The sequence below is a fragment of the Asparagus officinalis genome, chromosome 1 (genome assembly GCF_001876935.1).
Source record: "Asparagus officinalis chromosome 1, Aspof.V1, whole genome shotgun sequence".
Classification (NCBI taxonomy): Eukaryota; Viridiplantae; Streptophyta; class Magnoliopsida; order Asparagales; family Asparagaceae; genus Asparagus; species Asparagus officinalis.
In genome coordinates, this window is record NC_033794.1 from 116,900,601 (window position 1) to 116,916,954 (window position 16,354).

Consider the following 16,354-nt stretch of genomic DNA (forward strand, 5'->3'; position numbering starts at 1 on the left):
TGTTTAGTCTAGAACTGTGAAGTTGGTTAGTCAGGGGCCAGACTTGCATGGAGATACTGAAGTAGTACCACGTCATGATGGTGAATCTGGGAAATACGACTACTACACTCAAGTAACTCAACGATAATAACTATAACTACTAGGAGACGTGTATGAAGCCTTATTTATAAGGACAAGACCTCTAGGAGGTCATCAGGGGTGTTGAAACTACAACACCTCGGGAAACTGGCGAAACACTAAGAAAGTGGAATATCAAAGCCGGCAAGGCCATGTGTGTGCTGAAGACGACAATAGAAGAAGATCTCATAGTCTATATGCGAGATGCTAGAACTTCGAAGGAGGCACAGTATACGTCGCGATACTCTTCTAAAAAAAGAACGATGCTCGACTTTAACTTCTAGAAAATCAATTGATGACCTTGTAACAGAATGATCTAATAATCAGTCGGTACTTCAAGCAAGTAAAATCACTATGTTCAGATATTGCTCAACTAGATCCAGATTTTAAAATATTCAATGCAAGGATGAGAAGAATAATCATTCACGGTTTGAGACCAGAATATCACAGACTCATTGCTGCTACACACGGTTGGCCGACTCAACCAATATTATTAGAGTTAGAGAGTTTGATTGCTACACAGGAAAGCCTAGCCAAACAAATGACCGGTGTTTCAACAAAAAGCAAAGATGAAGCACTCTTTAGCAGCAAGGAGAGAGGCAAGCCAAGAGGCACAAGAAAACAAGAGTACGAAAAAAGGTTAGTTCAAGGAGGCAGCCAAGATAGCCATACACTAACAGAATACAACAGTGTGAGGAGCAAGGTGATCGTCGAGTAAGGAGTAGCTGCTACAACTGTGGGAAGAAAGGTCACTTCGCCAGACTTCGCCAGAGACTGCCGCTACAAGAGAAGGCCTGCAGAGGGTAGTGCTGCAACATCGCGTAGATATCAAGATGAAGAAGAAGAATGGGATGCCCAAGCATCAGTGGTCATCATTAAAGATGTACCAGTCGACAAAGATGAGATTGTTGGTATTGCACTAACCTCGATTGTAGAAGAATCCGAGTTCGCATTTGTAGCAGTTTCAGATCGAGAAGAAATCATCTATAATAAAGATTGGATCATGGATTCTGGCTGTTCCAACCACATGACGGAAGATAAGGGGAAACTTGTCAATATGAAGCAGTATAAAGGCGGCTGAGAAGTTGTGATAGTGAATAATTCAAGATTACCTATCACACACATTGGAAAAATTGCATTTACGTCGCGCTACAACCCAAATCGAATACAACTACAAGATGTATACCATGTACCGGGTATGAAAAAGAACCTGTAGGATTGCCGACCTATGGCAACACAAACACTAGAAAGCAGAAATTAATAGTGTTTATAAATCTTTAATCAGAAAAGTTACTAACTGAAAAGATAATGAATAACAACACAAATCACAAAAAAATAGACAAACGCAAACACAAGGTTTTATCTTGGTTCGGTCCTCCAGACCTACATCCGGTCCCCAAGCCAATCCTACTTGAGATTTTCCTTTCCTTGATTTGTAAATCCACAAATCAACCTGACCTTGAAAACCATAAGATCAAACATGACCAATTGACAAAACCATGCCAATTGTAACCAATCTCTAAACCAAGTGATCTTATCTCTCAAACCGGAGATAACCTTCCTTTGAAGCAAAATACAAAACTGATCCTATAAGCCTTGATTGTATAGTGGATGTGCTTTTCACTGTAGCTATAGGTTTTACTTTCAGATATTTTACCTATCTAATCATTTTATTTGAAGAACAAATGGCAAGGGAGTTTTTCTATTGGTGTTCTTGACAAATATGCACTTTTTAGAGTCAAGAGTTCTAATGCATACCATTATCAATGTAAGAGGAGAACCCCTCTATTTATAGGTGGAAATATGACTGTTAAGTAGTTAATAACGTTCTTAATTTGAATAAATAGTTGTTAGAAAATGTTTAAAAACGATCAACTAATTCAAATATAGAACAGTTAGAAAAACTGTCTTTGTAGTCGACTACAAGGCTTAGTAGTCGGCTACACTGAGTCTATTTAGACTCTATGAAGTCAAGAAACATGTTAGCAGTCGGCTACTAAAAGCATTAGTCGACTATATTGTAAAACTTAAGTTTTTGTAAGTTGAAACTGAGAATGAGTAGTCAACTATTAAGGAGAGTAGTCGACTACTCTGTAAATATGAAGTTTCTGGATATTTGACTGAGGATTCTATAGTCGACTACTAAGGGGATTAGTCAACTATTGATACTAAGATATGAGATATTTGATATGTTTTGAGACACATTCTATATCTATAAACTCTAATGGTTAACTTAGGGTATTTCTATAGTTAATCATATACTAAGCATGTGTTAGTGTGTTCTAAATACTATGTGCATGTATGTGTTGTGAGTAATCAAGGCTTTTAACAAGGATTCTACCCAATTACAGAAAACCCAAAATACAATTATATCATTAAAGCATCTTGATTTCTTTCATCTCCAATTAGTCTTGTATTAACTTCAATTGCCTTGTATTGTCTTGTGTCTTGAGTATATCTTTGAATATCATTGTTGTTTGCTTTGATACTGCAAAACATATGTTAGCATAAAATACACACAACATATAATATTTGTTATCATCAAAACAAACATATCTTGGGGTCAATATATCGATCATTCTCCCCCTTTTTGATGATGACAAAGGAATTGTGTTAGAAAATATTTTACCCTCCTGCATCAAATTATTAGTTAAACTCTTTTACTCCCCCTGCATCAAAGCATTAGTAAAAAAATAATTTTTCTATATATCCCCCACTTTGCCATTAACCAAAAAAATATAGGCATATCTTGTATCCTTCCCCCTTTTGATTACCTGAAATATAAACAATTTTCTTGCGGTACCCACTTTTATTTGGGTTCGAAAGGATTAGCCTTTGGAAATCCAAACTCATTTGGAATTTGGTTTCAATTTGTTAGTATACAAATAATCTTTAGAATAACAAACATCATTCATATAGGATTCAATATAAACATCCTTGTTATGATAATTCAAGTGTTTGGGAACCAAAATATATTTATTCCTAGCATGTATATTCTTTGCAAATGAATGACTATTCTTAGAATATGAATTAGTCTTCAAACTATTGTTTTCTTTAACAAATCCAAGTCCAAAGTAATTGTTAGAAAGCTGTTGATGAGTTAATATGTCATTCAAATTCTCTTTTCCTTTATTGAATTTTGAAACATTTTTTCAAAATATCTTCATACTTGTTTTTCAAAGATAAAATATTATTTTCCAAATCTAAAATACGAGAATTTAAAGAAGATATTTCTAATTTAAGAAAAGAATTTTCTTCAAATAATTTCTCATTTTCCTTTTTCAAAAATTTGTTTTTCACTTTTTCCTTTTTAAATTCAAAAAATAATTCATTGAAAGCATTCAATAATTCATCATTATTAAAATTATCGCATACCTCATCTTTTAGAGCCATAAAGCACATGTTTGCCACTTCCTTGTCTGTTTCTTCTTCTTCATCGGATGAAGATGCATCACTGTCATCCTAATTGACTGCCAATGCCTTCTTCTTCTTCTTCTTGAAATATTCAGTTTTGTTCTTGAATTTGGACTTGAGAAGAGGATAATCTTTCTTCATATGATCTATTTTGTTACACTTATAACAAATAATATTATCGTTAGTATCTTTAATATTTTTATACTTACTTTGTATAAGGAACTTTTAAATTTCCTTGAAAGTGCGTGAATGTCTTCATCATCATCATCTGAATTGTCTGTGTCGGATGAAGTATTGAAAGCAAATAGTTTCTTCTCTGGTTGTTCTCTCTCCCTTCTGTGTCGGATGAAGTATTGAAAGCAAATAGTTTCTTCTCTGGTTGTTCTCTCTCCCTTCTATCTTGAAGTTGTACTTCATATGCCATTAGATTCCCTTTCTTCTCTGGTTGTTCTCTCTCCCTTCTATCTTGAAGTTGTACTTCATATGCCATTAGATTCCCAACAAGACTTTCTAGAGTGAGTGTTGAGAGATCATTGGCTTCTTCAATTGCTGTCATCTTCTTCTCCCATTCCGGTGTGAGTGCACGAAGTACTTTTCTCACCATCTCCAATTATGTATATTCTTTTCCAAGAGCAATTAGAGAGTTGGTGATGTCTGTGAATCCTGTGATCATTTCAGAGATCGTCTCATGTTCCTTCATTTTGAATAATTCAAACATGTGCACAAGAACAGGGATTTTAGATTCTTTAACTTTATTTGTACCTTCGTGTGTTACTTCTAATGTATACCAAATTTGATGGGCTGAAGTGGAAGTAGACACACGGTTGAATTCATTCTTGTCCAATGCACAAAATAGAGCGTTCATTGCTTTAGAATTCTGATTTGCAGCATTCTTTTGAGCACAAGTCCATTCAGCATATGGTGTGGTTGGTTTCTCATGTGGTGACTCAACGATGTTCCATAACTCATAGTCGATGGATTATAGATAGATCTTTATTCCGCACTTCCAATAGTTATAGTTAGAATCATCAAAGAGTGGAGGTCGTTGTGTTGAGTGTCCTTCCTTGAATTGTGATGTTGTTGTTGCCATCTTTCACATTTCTCCGATACCAATTGTAGGATCGCTGACCTATGGCAACACAAACACTAGAAAGTGAAAATTAATAGTGTTTATAAATCTTTAATCATAAAAGTTACTAACTAAAAAGATAATGAATAACAACACAAATTGTAATGACCGTAAATTTCTAATACGGGTTTAAATAATTTTCTGGTATTTAAATATTAAATATTATTCTTCTAAAAGGGTATTTGTATTTTTCCCAAATTTTCTAGAATTTCCTATGATTTAAAAATCTGATTTTTATTTTTATTTAATGATTTTGCTAATTATAAATTTAATTATTTCGGTAAAACTTTTAAATTAATAGTTAATTATTCATTATTATTATTATTATTATTATTATTATTATTTTGACCATAAATTTTTAATATTTATTTGAATAAAATTTATGGTATTTTAATTATTTTTTTTAAAGGGGTATTTTTCCCTGTGTTTTCCCTCTCATCTGTTAATCTCTCTGTCTTTCTCTCTCTTCATCTCTCATCTCTCCCCTACCCCACTTTCCCTAAAACCCTCCCCCATGTTTCCCGCACACCCCCACCTCGTGATTCCTCCACTCCTCAAAAGAACCCCAAATTCATCTCTCTGCCTCTCGTTTTCAGCTCTCTCTCTCTCTCGTTCTCTTCCCCCACGAGATTCTCTCCCCCTCCTCAAAAATGCCCACTCCTTCTCTTTCACTCTCACTCTCTCTCTTCATCTCTCGTTCACTCTCTCTATCTCCGAGCAAACCCAATTCTTCCTCTGCCCACCAGCTCACTCCCTCTCTCATCATCTCTCTTCATCACCCCATCACCTCGTGCTCCTCCTCCGTTCATCCAGCCGCGCCAAACTCCACCCTCCTCCGAGCTCATCTCAGCGAGCTCCACCGCCCACACCTCAACCGCCTCCCTCCAGCCACGGACCTCCCCACCTCCGAGCTCCTCCTCCACCACCGTCAACACCATCTCCACCACCCTCTACCCTCGCCCAGCTCGACCACCCCCTCCATGGCCGCCGCGAGCTCCGCCTGAGACGAGCGCACCCCAGCGACGCCGATCCGCCTCCGACGAACAGCCCTCGACGCCGACGACCTCGCCCTGCCACCCGCTGCCTTCCCCTGCCATTGCCGCAGCTTCGCCGTCGCCAGCGAACGCCGACCGTTGCCGTGCCCAGCTCCGCCTCCACGAGCTCCGACGTCGACCTCCACTCCAGCCGCTCGCCGCTGCTCCCCTGAGTTCGCCGCCGCCCTGAGCTCTTCGCCGCCGTCGTCGAGCTCAACCCAGCCTCCTCAGTCGCCGCCAATAACCCCCAGGAGCCCGCCGCCGGCAAGCTCGAATCAGTTAGCTCACTGCAGAAAACTGCAGTTCGGAGCCAACTTTGCACCCGTTTTCCGGCCAACTCCGACCTCCGTTTCCGTCGATTCCTTCGCCGGTGCATAGCCCTTCGTGTTGTCTATCATACGGTATATTTCTTTCACTTGGGCTCCCTATCTACACCTCGTTATACTCGTTTGAATATCGCGCGTCGCATTAACACTCAAATTGTAATTTTAGCCGTCGATTCCGCGAAACTCGTCGTAACGCTGTGCAATCACCCCGACGGCCCCCATTACAGTTCACGATATACCCAAGGCAAGATCCCACTTGCTCAAAACTGAATTTTTGTATTTATTATGAATTATCTGTAATTTTAGATTTGTCAATAATTATCTGCGTGGGATTGTTTGATGAATGATTTTAGATAAATCATAATAATATGATAATTAGTATTTTTAGAATAATTATGACAAATTAAAAGAATTTATTTTGGCAGCGGAATTATTTTTGGACAATTATAGTAATTAAAAAGAATTTATGTGAGGACAAAATTATTTTTAGGAAAATTATAATAATTTAAAAGGAATTATCTTGGAAAAAGAATCATTTTAGAATAATTATAATAATTTTTAGAAATTATTTTGTGGAAGAAATCATTTTAGAATGACATATTTTAAAAAAAGAAATTATGTTTGGGAAAATAGACTATTTTGAATTAATAAGAATTTATCTTATAAAAAGATTATTTTTGAATTTATGAATTTATTATTTTTAAAAGATTATTTTTAGAATTAATATAGTGAGAAAATAACTTATTTTGAAAAAGGGATTATTTTTAAGTAAATAACTTTATTATTTCAAAAGATTATTTTAGAACAATTTTATGATTCAAATTCTTAGTCTTGATTATCTGATATGCTATGATACTATTGTACATGATTAGTTGCATTGATTGTTCCTTGTTGTGATTGAGAACCGTTAGGAGTTTATGACTATAGTGACCTGTGTGACATGAATAAGACCTAAAGACATGTGTTGTGTTGACTTAGAAAAACGAGAAGAGTTGGGATGGGGAAGTTAATGTTCATGTGATCGGATATAGCTGTTGATGTATCTTCCAGGCTCGCGCCAGTGAATTCGTGTAGTCACTGGGGTTGGTTTGATGGGCTAAAGTGAATTCGTGTAGTCACTTTAGTCAGTGAATTTGTGTAGTCACCCGAGTTCTGCTTGAGTTCGGACCAGGCCGAAATCGGATTGCGTGTAGTCCTCTGACCGATTCGTGTAGCGGTATTGGATGCACGTAGGGGATTTGTGAACAGCCAGTTATCCGATGATAGGAGCGTTGACTCTGTGTGAGATGTGGACCACTGAGTTTTAGGTTGGTTAGTATTCGACCCAGTCACTGTATTCACATAGTTGTATGTTACCATTAGATTTCAGTTGCATGTATCATTATCTTTTTGTTATTATTATTATTATCGTGCATGGAACATTAGACCGTTTTATTTTGTTCATGTGAGATCTTGCCGTGCGCCATGCACCTGACGTACACCTGTTTTCTCTGGTGTGCGTCAGACTTAGGAGACGAACAGGTTCAGTTCGATGATGCCGCCGAACCAGTGTATGCTCAGCCGGAATGTCCCTCTGATGGAGTGGAAGAACAAACTGAAGCCTAGACGCATTTTCTTTTCTGTAGTAGCTAATAGAGCACTCTTGCAGTATTTTCTTTAGTTTGGTGACAGATTTGGTTATTTTGTTAGTATTTCCTTTTATGGACTATGTATTTCTTATTTCCTAGTTGAACTGTTGTTGTAGTAAGGGTATGATGAACCCATATTTATGTCTGGGATGATTCACTATGGATGATATGTTTATTTCTTATTCTGGATTGTCTTTCTATTCTTGCTATTGTGATCGGGGACCTGTGATTGAGATTTATGTATTTGACGCTTAGCGTATTAGATTGAGAATAAAAAAAATGATAGTGTATATTCTTCTCAATCTAATACGTTGCGGGCTTGTTCACGTTCCGATTCCCCTGTATTTTGGAAAGCGGGGCGTGACACAAATCATAAAAAAATAGACAAACGCAAACACAAGGATTTATCCTGGTTCGGTCGTCCAGACCTACATCCAGCCCCCAAGCCACTCCTGCTTGATATTTTCCTTTCCTTGATTTGTAAATCTATAAACCAACCTGACCTTGAAAACCACAAGATCAAACCTGACCAATTGACAAAACCATGCCAATTGCAACCAATCTCTAAACCAAGAGATATTATCTCTCAAACCAGAGATAACCTTCTGATGCGGCATAAACATGTACCAAAAAGGTTGCAAGTGCATAACTGTGTCAAGTTATAGTATTTAAGATATCGATCCCACGAGGAAGGTGTTTTGTAGGAGAAAATATAAAATCGGTTCTTATGTTGTGTGCGTGATAAATAGAATTGATGAGTGAATGTGATTGTGAAGAGATTGAGATAGTGAAAATGGTGTGTAAATAGGTGCAAGTGTAAGTGAGAGTGGATTTGAAAAAGAATGAGTATGATCAATAAGGTGAGAAGGAAAAAATGAATAAAATCAAGAAACAAATAAAAAAAAATCAAGAATGAAGAACAAAATTCTAGAATAAAAGAAAATGCAAGAAATTAAAGGTGGTGGATTCAATTATAGATATGGGTAATCTAAAATTGAACCTACTTCTTAGAAAAATATGATTCCCTAGAGGGTTCTAGCCTAAAGGCGAATCAAACAAAATAAAAATAAACAAAAAGAAAAACTAAACCCAAGAGGGTTCTAGCCTCAAGGTGAATAGTATAAGAAATTAAAATCTAACTACAAAATAAATTATAAAATCTAAACTACAAAATAAAATTGCAAGAATTAAATACAAGAAAATAAATCTACTCTATAAGTATAAAATAAATCTAAGGCAAGAGGGTTCTAGCCTCTTGGCTATTTAACAAGAAAATAAAATCTAACTACAAGCATAGAAATAAATCTAAACTAATAAGCAATAAAAGAGAAAAAGAAAAGAAATGCAAACCTTCAAATAATTCTCCATCTTCATCTTCATCTTCATCATCCAATAAAGAGAAGAAGAGAAAAATTTAAAGTGGTGAAAAAATTATTATTATTAATTACAACAAAAAGTTATAATTTTGGAAGGCCTTCTCAATTAAGAGTAGCCCTCCTCTCCAAAAGGAGTTACAAAAATTTTCACACCTCTAACCCCTCACTCTCTACCCCTATTTATAGTAATCTTCAATGAATATGAGCCATTGGATTTGTCTTGAGCCCCAAGCAACAATCTCCACCTTTGATTTATTTGATTTTCAAAAGAAATTCAAAATCCAATTTGTAGCAGCACTCAAGTCCAAATCCGGAGAAGCCCATTTGATTTATCTATACACAATGATTTCAAAACCAAACTCAGCAACAAAGAAAACAAGTTCATTTCAGCAGCAAAGAAAACAATTGATTTCGGCCCATTGAGAAAAAATCAAAGCTACATCAGCAACCGGCCCATCTTGCATCCAGCAGTCCAAAGTCCGGTCCATTGGATTTATTTAATTTTCCAAGTCTGCAGCAGTCCAAAGTCCTTTAAATTTTTGCAGCACACAAGTCCGGTCTCATTTCATTTGAAAAAGCCAAGTCTCTAAGTCCAGCAATCATATCCGGTCCATTAAATCTCCATCTGCAGCAATTCAAATTTGGTTTCGTAATCTTTTGCATAAAAGCCCAATCTACAGCAGTGATTTGCTTGTGAAAATCCACCAAGTCCGGTCTTGTATGATTGCATAAAAGCCCAATTCATTTCACTCTTTGCATCCAAGTCCATTCCAATTCTTTGGGCCTTTTAAAATTCAATTATTTGAATTTCTCTTATTTCTTTATTTACTCAATGGCCTTTGTTGAGAGATGGGATTTTTGGGATTTATTCTTCATTAACCTGTAATTAAAAATAAAAGCAATTATTAGTGGTATATTTATTCATATATAAAATAGATAATGAGGGTATAAAATTGTAATAAAAATGTGATTATCACCTTCCTTTGAAGCAAAGTACAAAACTGATCCTATAAGCCTTGATAGTGTATTGGATGTGCTTCTCACTGTGGGTATAGGTTTTACTCTCAGATATTTTGCCTCTTTAATCATTTGATTTGAAGAACAAATTGCAAGAGAGTTTTTCTATTGGTGTTCTTGACAAATATGCACTTTTAGAGTCAAGAGTTCTAATGTATACCATTATCAATATAAGAGGAGAACCCCTCCATTTATAGGTGGAAATGACCGTTAAGTAGTTAATAACGTTCTTAATTTGAATAAATAGTCGTTGGAAAACGTTTAAAAACAATCAACTAATTCAAATATAGAATAGTTGGAATTAGTTTTTGGATAGTTAGAATAGTTAGAATTAGTTAGAATTAGTTAGAATAGTTAGAATTAATTTGAAAAATATACACTGAGTCTATTTAGACTTTGTGAAGTCAAGAAATAGGTTAATAGTCGACTACTAAAGGCATTAGTCAACTATATTGTAAAACTTAAGTTTTTCTGTAAGTTGAAACTGAGAATGAGTAGTCGACTATTAAGGAGAGTAATCAACTACTCTGTAAATATAAAGTTTTTGGATATTTGACTGAGGATTCTATAGTCGACTACTAAGTGAATTAGTCGAATACTGATACTAAGATATGAAATATTTGATATGTTTAAGACACATTCTATATCTATAAACTCTAATGGTTAACTTAGTGTATTTCTATAGTTAACCACACACTAAGCATGTGTTAATGTGTTTTAAATACTATGTGCATGTATGTGTTGTGAGTGATCAAGGCTTTTAACAAAGATTCTACCCAATAAAAGAAAACCCAAAATACAATTATATCATTGAAGCATCTTTATTTGTTTCATCTCCAATTAGCCTTGTATCAACTTCAAATCCTTGTATTGCCTTGTGTCTTGAGTACCTCTTTGAATATCATTGTTGATTTTACTCTGATACTGCAAAACATATGTTAGCACAAAATACACACAACATATAATATTTGTTATCATCAAAACAATATATCTTGGGGTCAAGATATCCAACAGAACCTTCTATCTGTTTCTCAGTTAACAACTTCTGGAAACTATGTAGTTTTTGGGCCACAAGATGTAAAAGTCTATCGAAACTTGAAGCCACCAGGGAAGCTGTCATGGAGGGATGAAAGGTAGAATCTATCTATGTGATGTCAATGAAATCGGCATATATAGACAAGACTAGGAAAAATGAGACGGCTGATTTGTGGCATGCTCGACTTGGCCAGTGAGCTATCACAAGCTCAAGATCATGATGGAGAAGTCTATGTTGAAGGGTCTTCCACACTTAGATATTCGAGGAGGGTCATATGCGAAGGTTGTCAGTACGGTAATACGCATCAATTACCATATCAGGAGTCACAGTTTAGAGCCAAAAAACCTTTGGAGCTTGTACACTCAGATGATTTAGTCAAGTAAAACAAGAATCAATCGGTGGGATGCGGTATATGATCACTTTCATCGATGATTATTCGAGATATGACTGAGTTGATTTTATGAAAGAAAGTATAAAGCACTCTCCAAATTTAAGCAATTTAGAGAATAAGTGGCAAGAAGATTCGTTGTCTATGCACAAACAATGGGGAAGAGTACACATCGAAGGAGTTTTATGACTATCTGAAGCAGCACAAGATTCAGTGACAGCTAACATGCCCAAATACTCCATAGCAAAATAGCGTAGAAGAAAGAAAGAATCGTCATCTCGCTAAAATTTGCAGAAGCATGCTTCATGCCAAGAACGTGCCAGGACACTTTTTGACTGAGTGTATGAAGACAGCGACGCATGTGATCAATCGGCTACCACAACTAAAATTGGAGTTCATATCACCATTTCAGAAGTTGTGGAATACCAACTCAAGCCATTTCAGAGTCTTCGGTTGTGTATGTTATATCTTTGTGCCTGATCACTTATGCAACAAGTTCGATAAAAAGGCTGTAAGGTGTATATTTATGGGGTATGACAATAAAAGAAAAGGATGGAAATGTTATGATCCCACAATCGGACGATGCTACACATCAAGAAATGTTGTGTTTGACGAAGTCTCGTCTTGGTGGGCTTCACAAGAAGTTGCACTCCTAGACTCCAGTGATCTAGAGTATCGGTTGCAAAAGAAGCTGGAAGAGCCAGGTCAAGAAGAAGGACTACAACAATTAGAGAAGATAGAACCAAGTTCTCCTACGTCTCCGAAGGAGAAGAATCCATGGAAAACTGGTGTTCATCAGATAATATCAGAAGAGGAGCGCCCGAGCCAGATAGAGAATATCAAAGAAGAACCAACCGAACAACTTCGAATATCAACCAGACCCATGAAGCCGAATCCCAAGTATGCTAATATGGCCATTACGAAAGATGTGAAGTAGCCATCTTCCTTCAAAGAAGCATATGAGAATGAAGAATGGAGACAAGCAGTGAGAGAGGAAATCCAAGCATTGAAAAGGAAGTTAGAATTCTTGGACTTGTGGATAGAGAAATCGCTGCTGAGTGGGAGTGTTGAAGTCAGCAGCTTCCTCCCCCACCTAACTTGCAACAGTAATCAACAACCTCTTAATAGTGTTTACCTACCCCTAAACCAATATAATAAATAACCCCCAAGTGTTTGTGTTAGATCCATCCCAGTAGCGTGCGCGCGCGCGCACACACACACACACAGAGAGAGAGAGAGAGAGAGAGAGAGAGAGAGAGAGAGTATTTATATTTGAGAGTATAATGTGTCTGTACCACTAAAGAAATAATAACAATATATTTCTTAGTGTCCACCACTCCTCCCAACTCAACATTAACATCTTCTAATAAAAAAAAATGGTAAGAAATCATAATCATAATAATTAATTAAAATAACTATTTTTTCTTATAATTTACTGAGAAGCACATGAGAATTTGTGTTAATTTATCGGAAACTAATTGATATATCTATCAGACACACAAAAATATCAGTGTAAATACTGATAAATGGATCTAAACAGATAAACCCCGTCCATTGAATTTTCATGTATCTACATTGGTTTAGATTATGTTGATAGTAGCTAATAGTAAGAAGAAAATCAATCTCGACGCACGTGTTACTATTAGTTACTAGTGCTGTAAGGCTACATATTAATGCAGACAATATCAATGAGTAGTGATAACTGTACACAAAAGATATACTATTCTTGTACTCCTACACACTGTTACGTGGAAAAAAAAGTATGATATTTTTTTTATAAATTGCAAAAGAAAATTATTAGTTGGAATGAATTCCACTTCTTTGAGTCAATGAGTACAATAGCAGTGCAATTATTATAGTACACTTACAATTTTCACTTATCGGGTTACGGATACACGACCTTAGATGTCCAAATCCAATACCCTCAGACTCAAGAGTAACGACGAAGGTCCTCCCGTAATTACTCACAACATCAAGCGCGGAAAACAAACGACCCTGCCTCTCAAAAAGAGATATAACCACCACCGACCACCGATACGGCCGTTCCCATTTACAAATACGGTTAAATCTCCGCCCAAATCTCACTCCGCCCGCTTTCACTCGCAACTGAGGGGGAGAAAAAAAAAATTCGATGGCCAGATTCCCCAAATCCTTCTCATTCCTCAAATCTAGGGTTTATGGGAAGTGAAATGTCAGATCCCGGTGGAGGTGGAGGGGGAGTCCTCAAGCTCCGTTGCTCGATCCAGAACTACGATTGGGGGATTCGAGGCGAGGAATCGACGGTATCGAGGTTGTTCGAGAGGAATTCTGGCGGGAGAATTGTACCGGAGAAACCCTATGCTGAGTTTTGGATGGGGACTCATGAGTCAGGGCCGTCGTTCGTCGGCGATCGGACGTTGAAGTCTTGGGTGGAGGAGAACCCTAGGGTTTTGGGGGAGAAGGTTCTGGAGAAATGGGGCCCTGATCTTCCCTTTTTGTTCAAGGTAATTTGGTTTTTGTTTATTTGGGGAATTGCGTTCTTTGTTATAGGAGTGGATTGGGAGGAATCTGCAGCCCGATTTATGTCCTTTTCACTGCTCTAGTGTCCAGCCAAAACTGGATTTTTACTTAATTGAGGTTGTTTTTGATGGTTTGTCTTATTTTGGAGATGTTACTTTATTTGTATGATTTGATGTTGGTGTTTAGTTTGTTGTCTTATGGATGGAGGTGTTGTAGTTGTTGCTGTTTTTACTTTATTAGGGGGAGTAAGGGGGATTCGCTTTTTTGTTACAACAGTGAATTGGAAGGAATCTGTTGGGAAATTTATGCCCTTTTCATTTTATTTGCATATTAATGGTTACTGTTAAGGGGGATTCACTTTTTTGTTGCAACAGTGAATTGGAAGGAATCTGTTGGGAAATTTATGCCCTTTTCACTTTATTTGCATATTAATGGTTACTGTTGATGTAGCGAAAACTGTATCTGTACTTTATGTGTGTTGGTTTGGATTGGTGTAGACTTTATTGAAAATAAGAGGAAAGATAATGGGTCAAAATTTATGTATTTTTCAGTGATTTTTATGGTTGTGATCAATCTGCATGAAATGTGATGGTGAAATAAAAATGAAGAAGCAGAGAGAGAAAAATCTGATTCTTTTTGTATTTGTATTTTGAATTAGGATTGTTGATCAACAATTTATTTCAAGCTGCTTCTTTATTTTTCTTTTTTTCTTATTACTTTATTTATCCATGGAAAAAATCTTCTTTAGTTTAATTGCGAAAGTATAAGCATTTGTTAGTTTTCCCTTAATTTATTTTTGAATTTTTTGTAACTAATTTCAGGTTTTATCAGGTGAATCTATAAGGATATTGGATTCCAACGGAAAAGACATGTAATTAGTTTTGTAAATTCCATTATCTTAATATGGTAAAAGTTTCTAGTGATTTCATGGAGAATTTTGTCTCAACATATCTTGCTATTTGAGCAAATTCTTGAGCAAATTCTATATAGTTTCATTTTTACTAGCCAAGTAGGGAAATTGATTAATCAGTAGATAAATCAAACTTGTTTGTTCTTGTTTCAGGATTTGATAACGATATTCCCACTGTGCTTGTAACTTTCTGCTTTTTTCCCGTCATAGATTGCAACTTCTGCTAAATCTTATATATGCATTTCATGGAGAATTTTGTCTCAACATATCTTTCTATTTGAGCAAATTCTTGAGCAAATTCTATATAGTTTCATTTTTACTAGCGAAGTAGGGAAATTGATTAATCAGTAGATAAATCAAACTTGTTTGTTCTTGTTTCAGGATTTGATAACGATATTCCCACTGTGCTTGTAACTTTCTGCTTTTTTTCCATCATAGATTGCAACTTCTGCTAAATCTTATATATGCATTTCATGGAGAATTTTGTCTCTTGCTATTTGAGCAAATTCTTGAGCAAATTCTATGTAGTTTTATTTTTACTAGCCAAGTAGGGAAATTGATTAATCAGTAGATAAATCAAACTTGTTTGTTCTTGTTTCAGGATTTGGTAACGATATTCCCACTGTGCTTGTAACTTTCTGCTTTTTTTTCCGTCATAGATTGCAACTTCTGCTAAATCTTATATATGCTCTTTAATTACAATTTCTTGTTTCAGGTTTCAGTTATAGGCTATATAATCTATACTAGTTATCCCTATTTCATTTTATATATTATGTGGGTGTCTTTAATTACTTATATATGCTTTAGGTTCTGTCGGTGGCAAAGGCTTTATCAATACAAGCACATCCAGATAAAGAGTTGGCAAAGACACTAAACAAGAAGCAACCTAACATTTATAAAGACCCAAACCATAAGCCTGAGATGGCAATTGCCATCACAGAGTTCAAGGCTCTTTGCGGCTTCGTCAGCACTAAGGTACATCTTGTGTATTTCTTATTGGACTTGAGTAGTTGCTATATTAAGTGGAATGGATAAACTAGCTTCTAAGTATATTTTTTTTGTCTTGCATTTTTACTATCAATGAGTTAGTTCTTCAACATGGATGTTTGTCCCCGTTAAAAACGGTAATCTGTTTGTTAACTGCTTTACCTTGGGTAATAACTATATTTACTTAGAAAGGATGCATTGGACCTTTTTCTCTTGAACATGCATTTGATTTACATTAGGTTGTGAATTGCTGAATAAATTTTACCCATGATGGCTCTTTGACAACATAGTAAGAGTAAAACTTAGTAGGATCCTACACTTAAGAGGCTGATACTTGAAATACGAGAAATTTAACACCCATTCATATCTAACGAGGAACACAGTGGGGCCACTTGCTTCCCTTCTCGTTTATGTTCTATCTAAGTGTTCTGTGTAAAATTGCTCACTGAGTTACATGTCAAAACTTTTAATTTTCTTTTCTTAGAATGTCTTT

The 16,354-nt window shown here is 36.1% G+C and overlaps 1 protein-coding gene across 2 annotated transcripts in view; it reads left to right on the forward strand.

Annotated features, from left to right (window-relative positions):
- Window positions 13,446-16,354, forward strand: part of LOC109829149 (mannose-6-phosphate isomerase 2-like) — a 17,285-nt gene continuing 14,376 nt past the window's right edge. Inside the window, exons 1-2 of one of the 2 annotated variants that reach the window (XM_020396281.1) lie at window positions 13,446-13,948; window positions 15,682-15,849. In XM_020396281.1, coding sequence (XP_020251870.1) covers window positions 13,643-13,948; window positions 15,682-15,849 — 474 coding nt within the window. In that variant the 5' untranslated portion in view covers window positions 13,446-13,642. The remainder of the gene's footprint in view (window positions 13,949-15,681; window positions 15,850-16,354) is intronic. The other variant, XM_020396282.1, reaches the window with a different exon arrangement.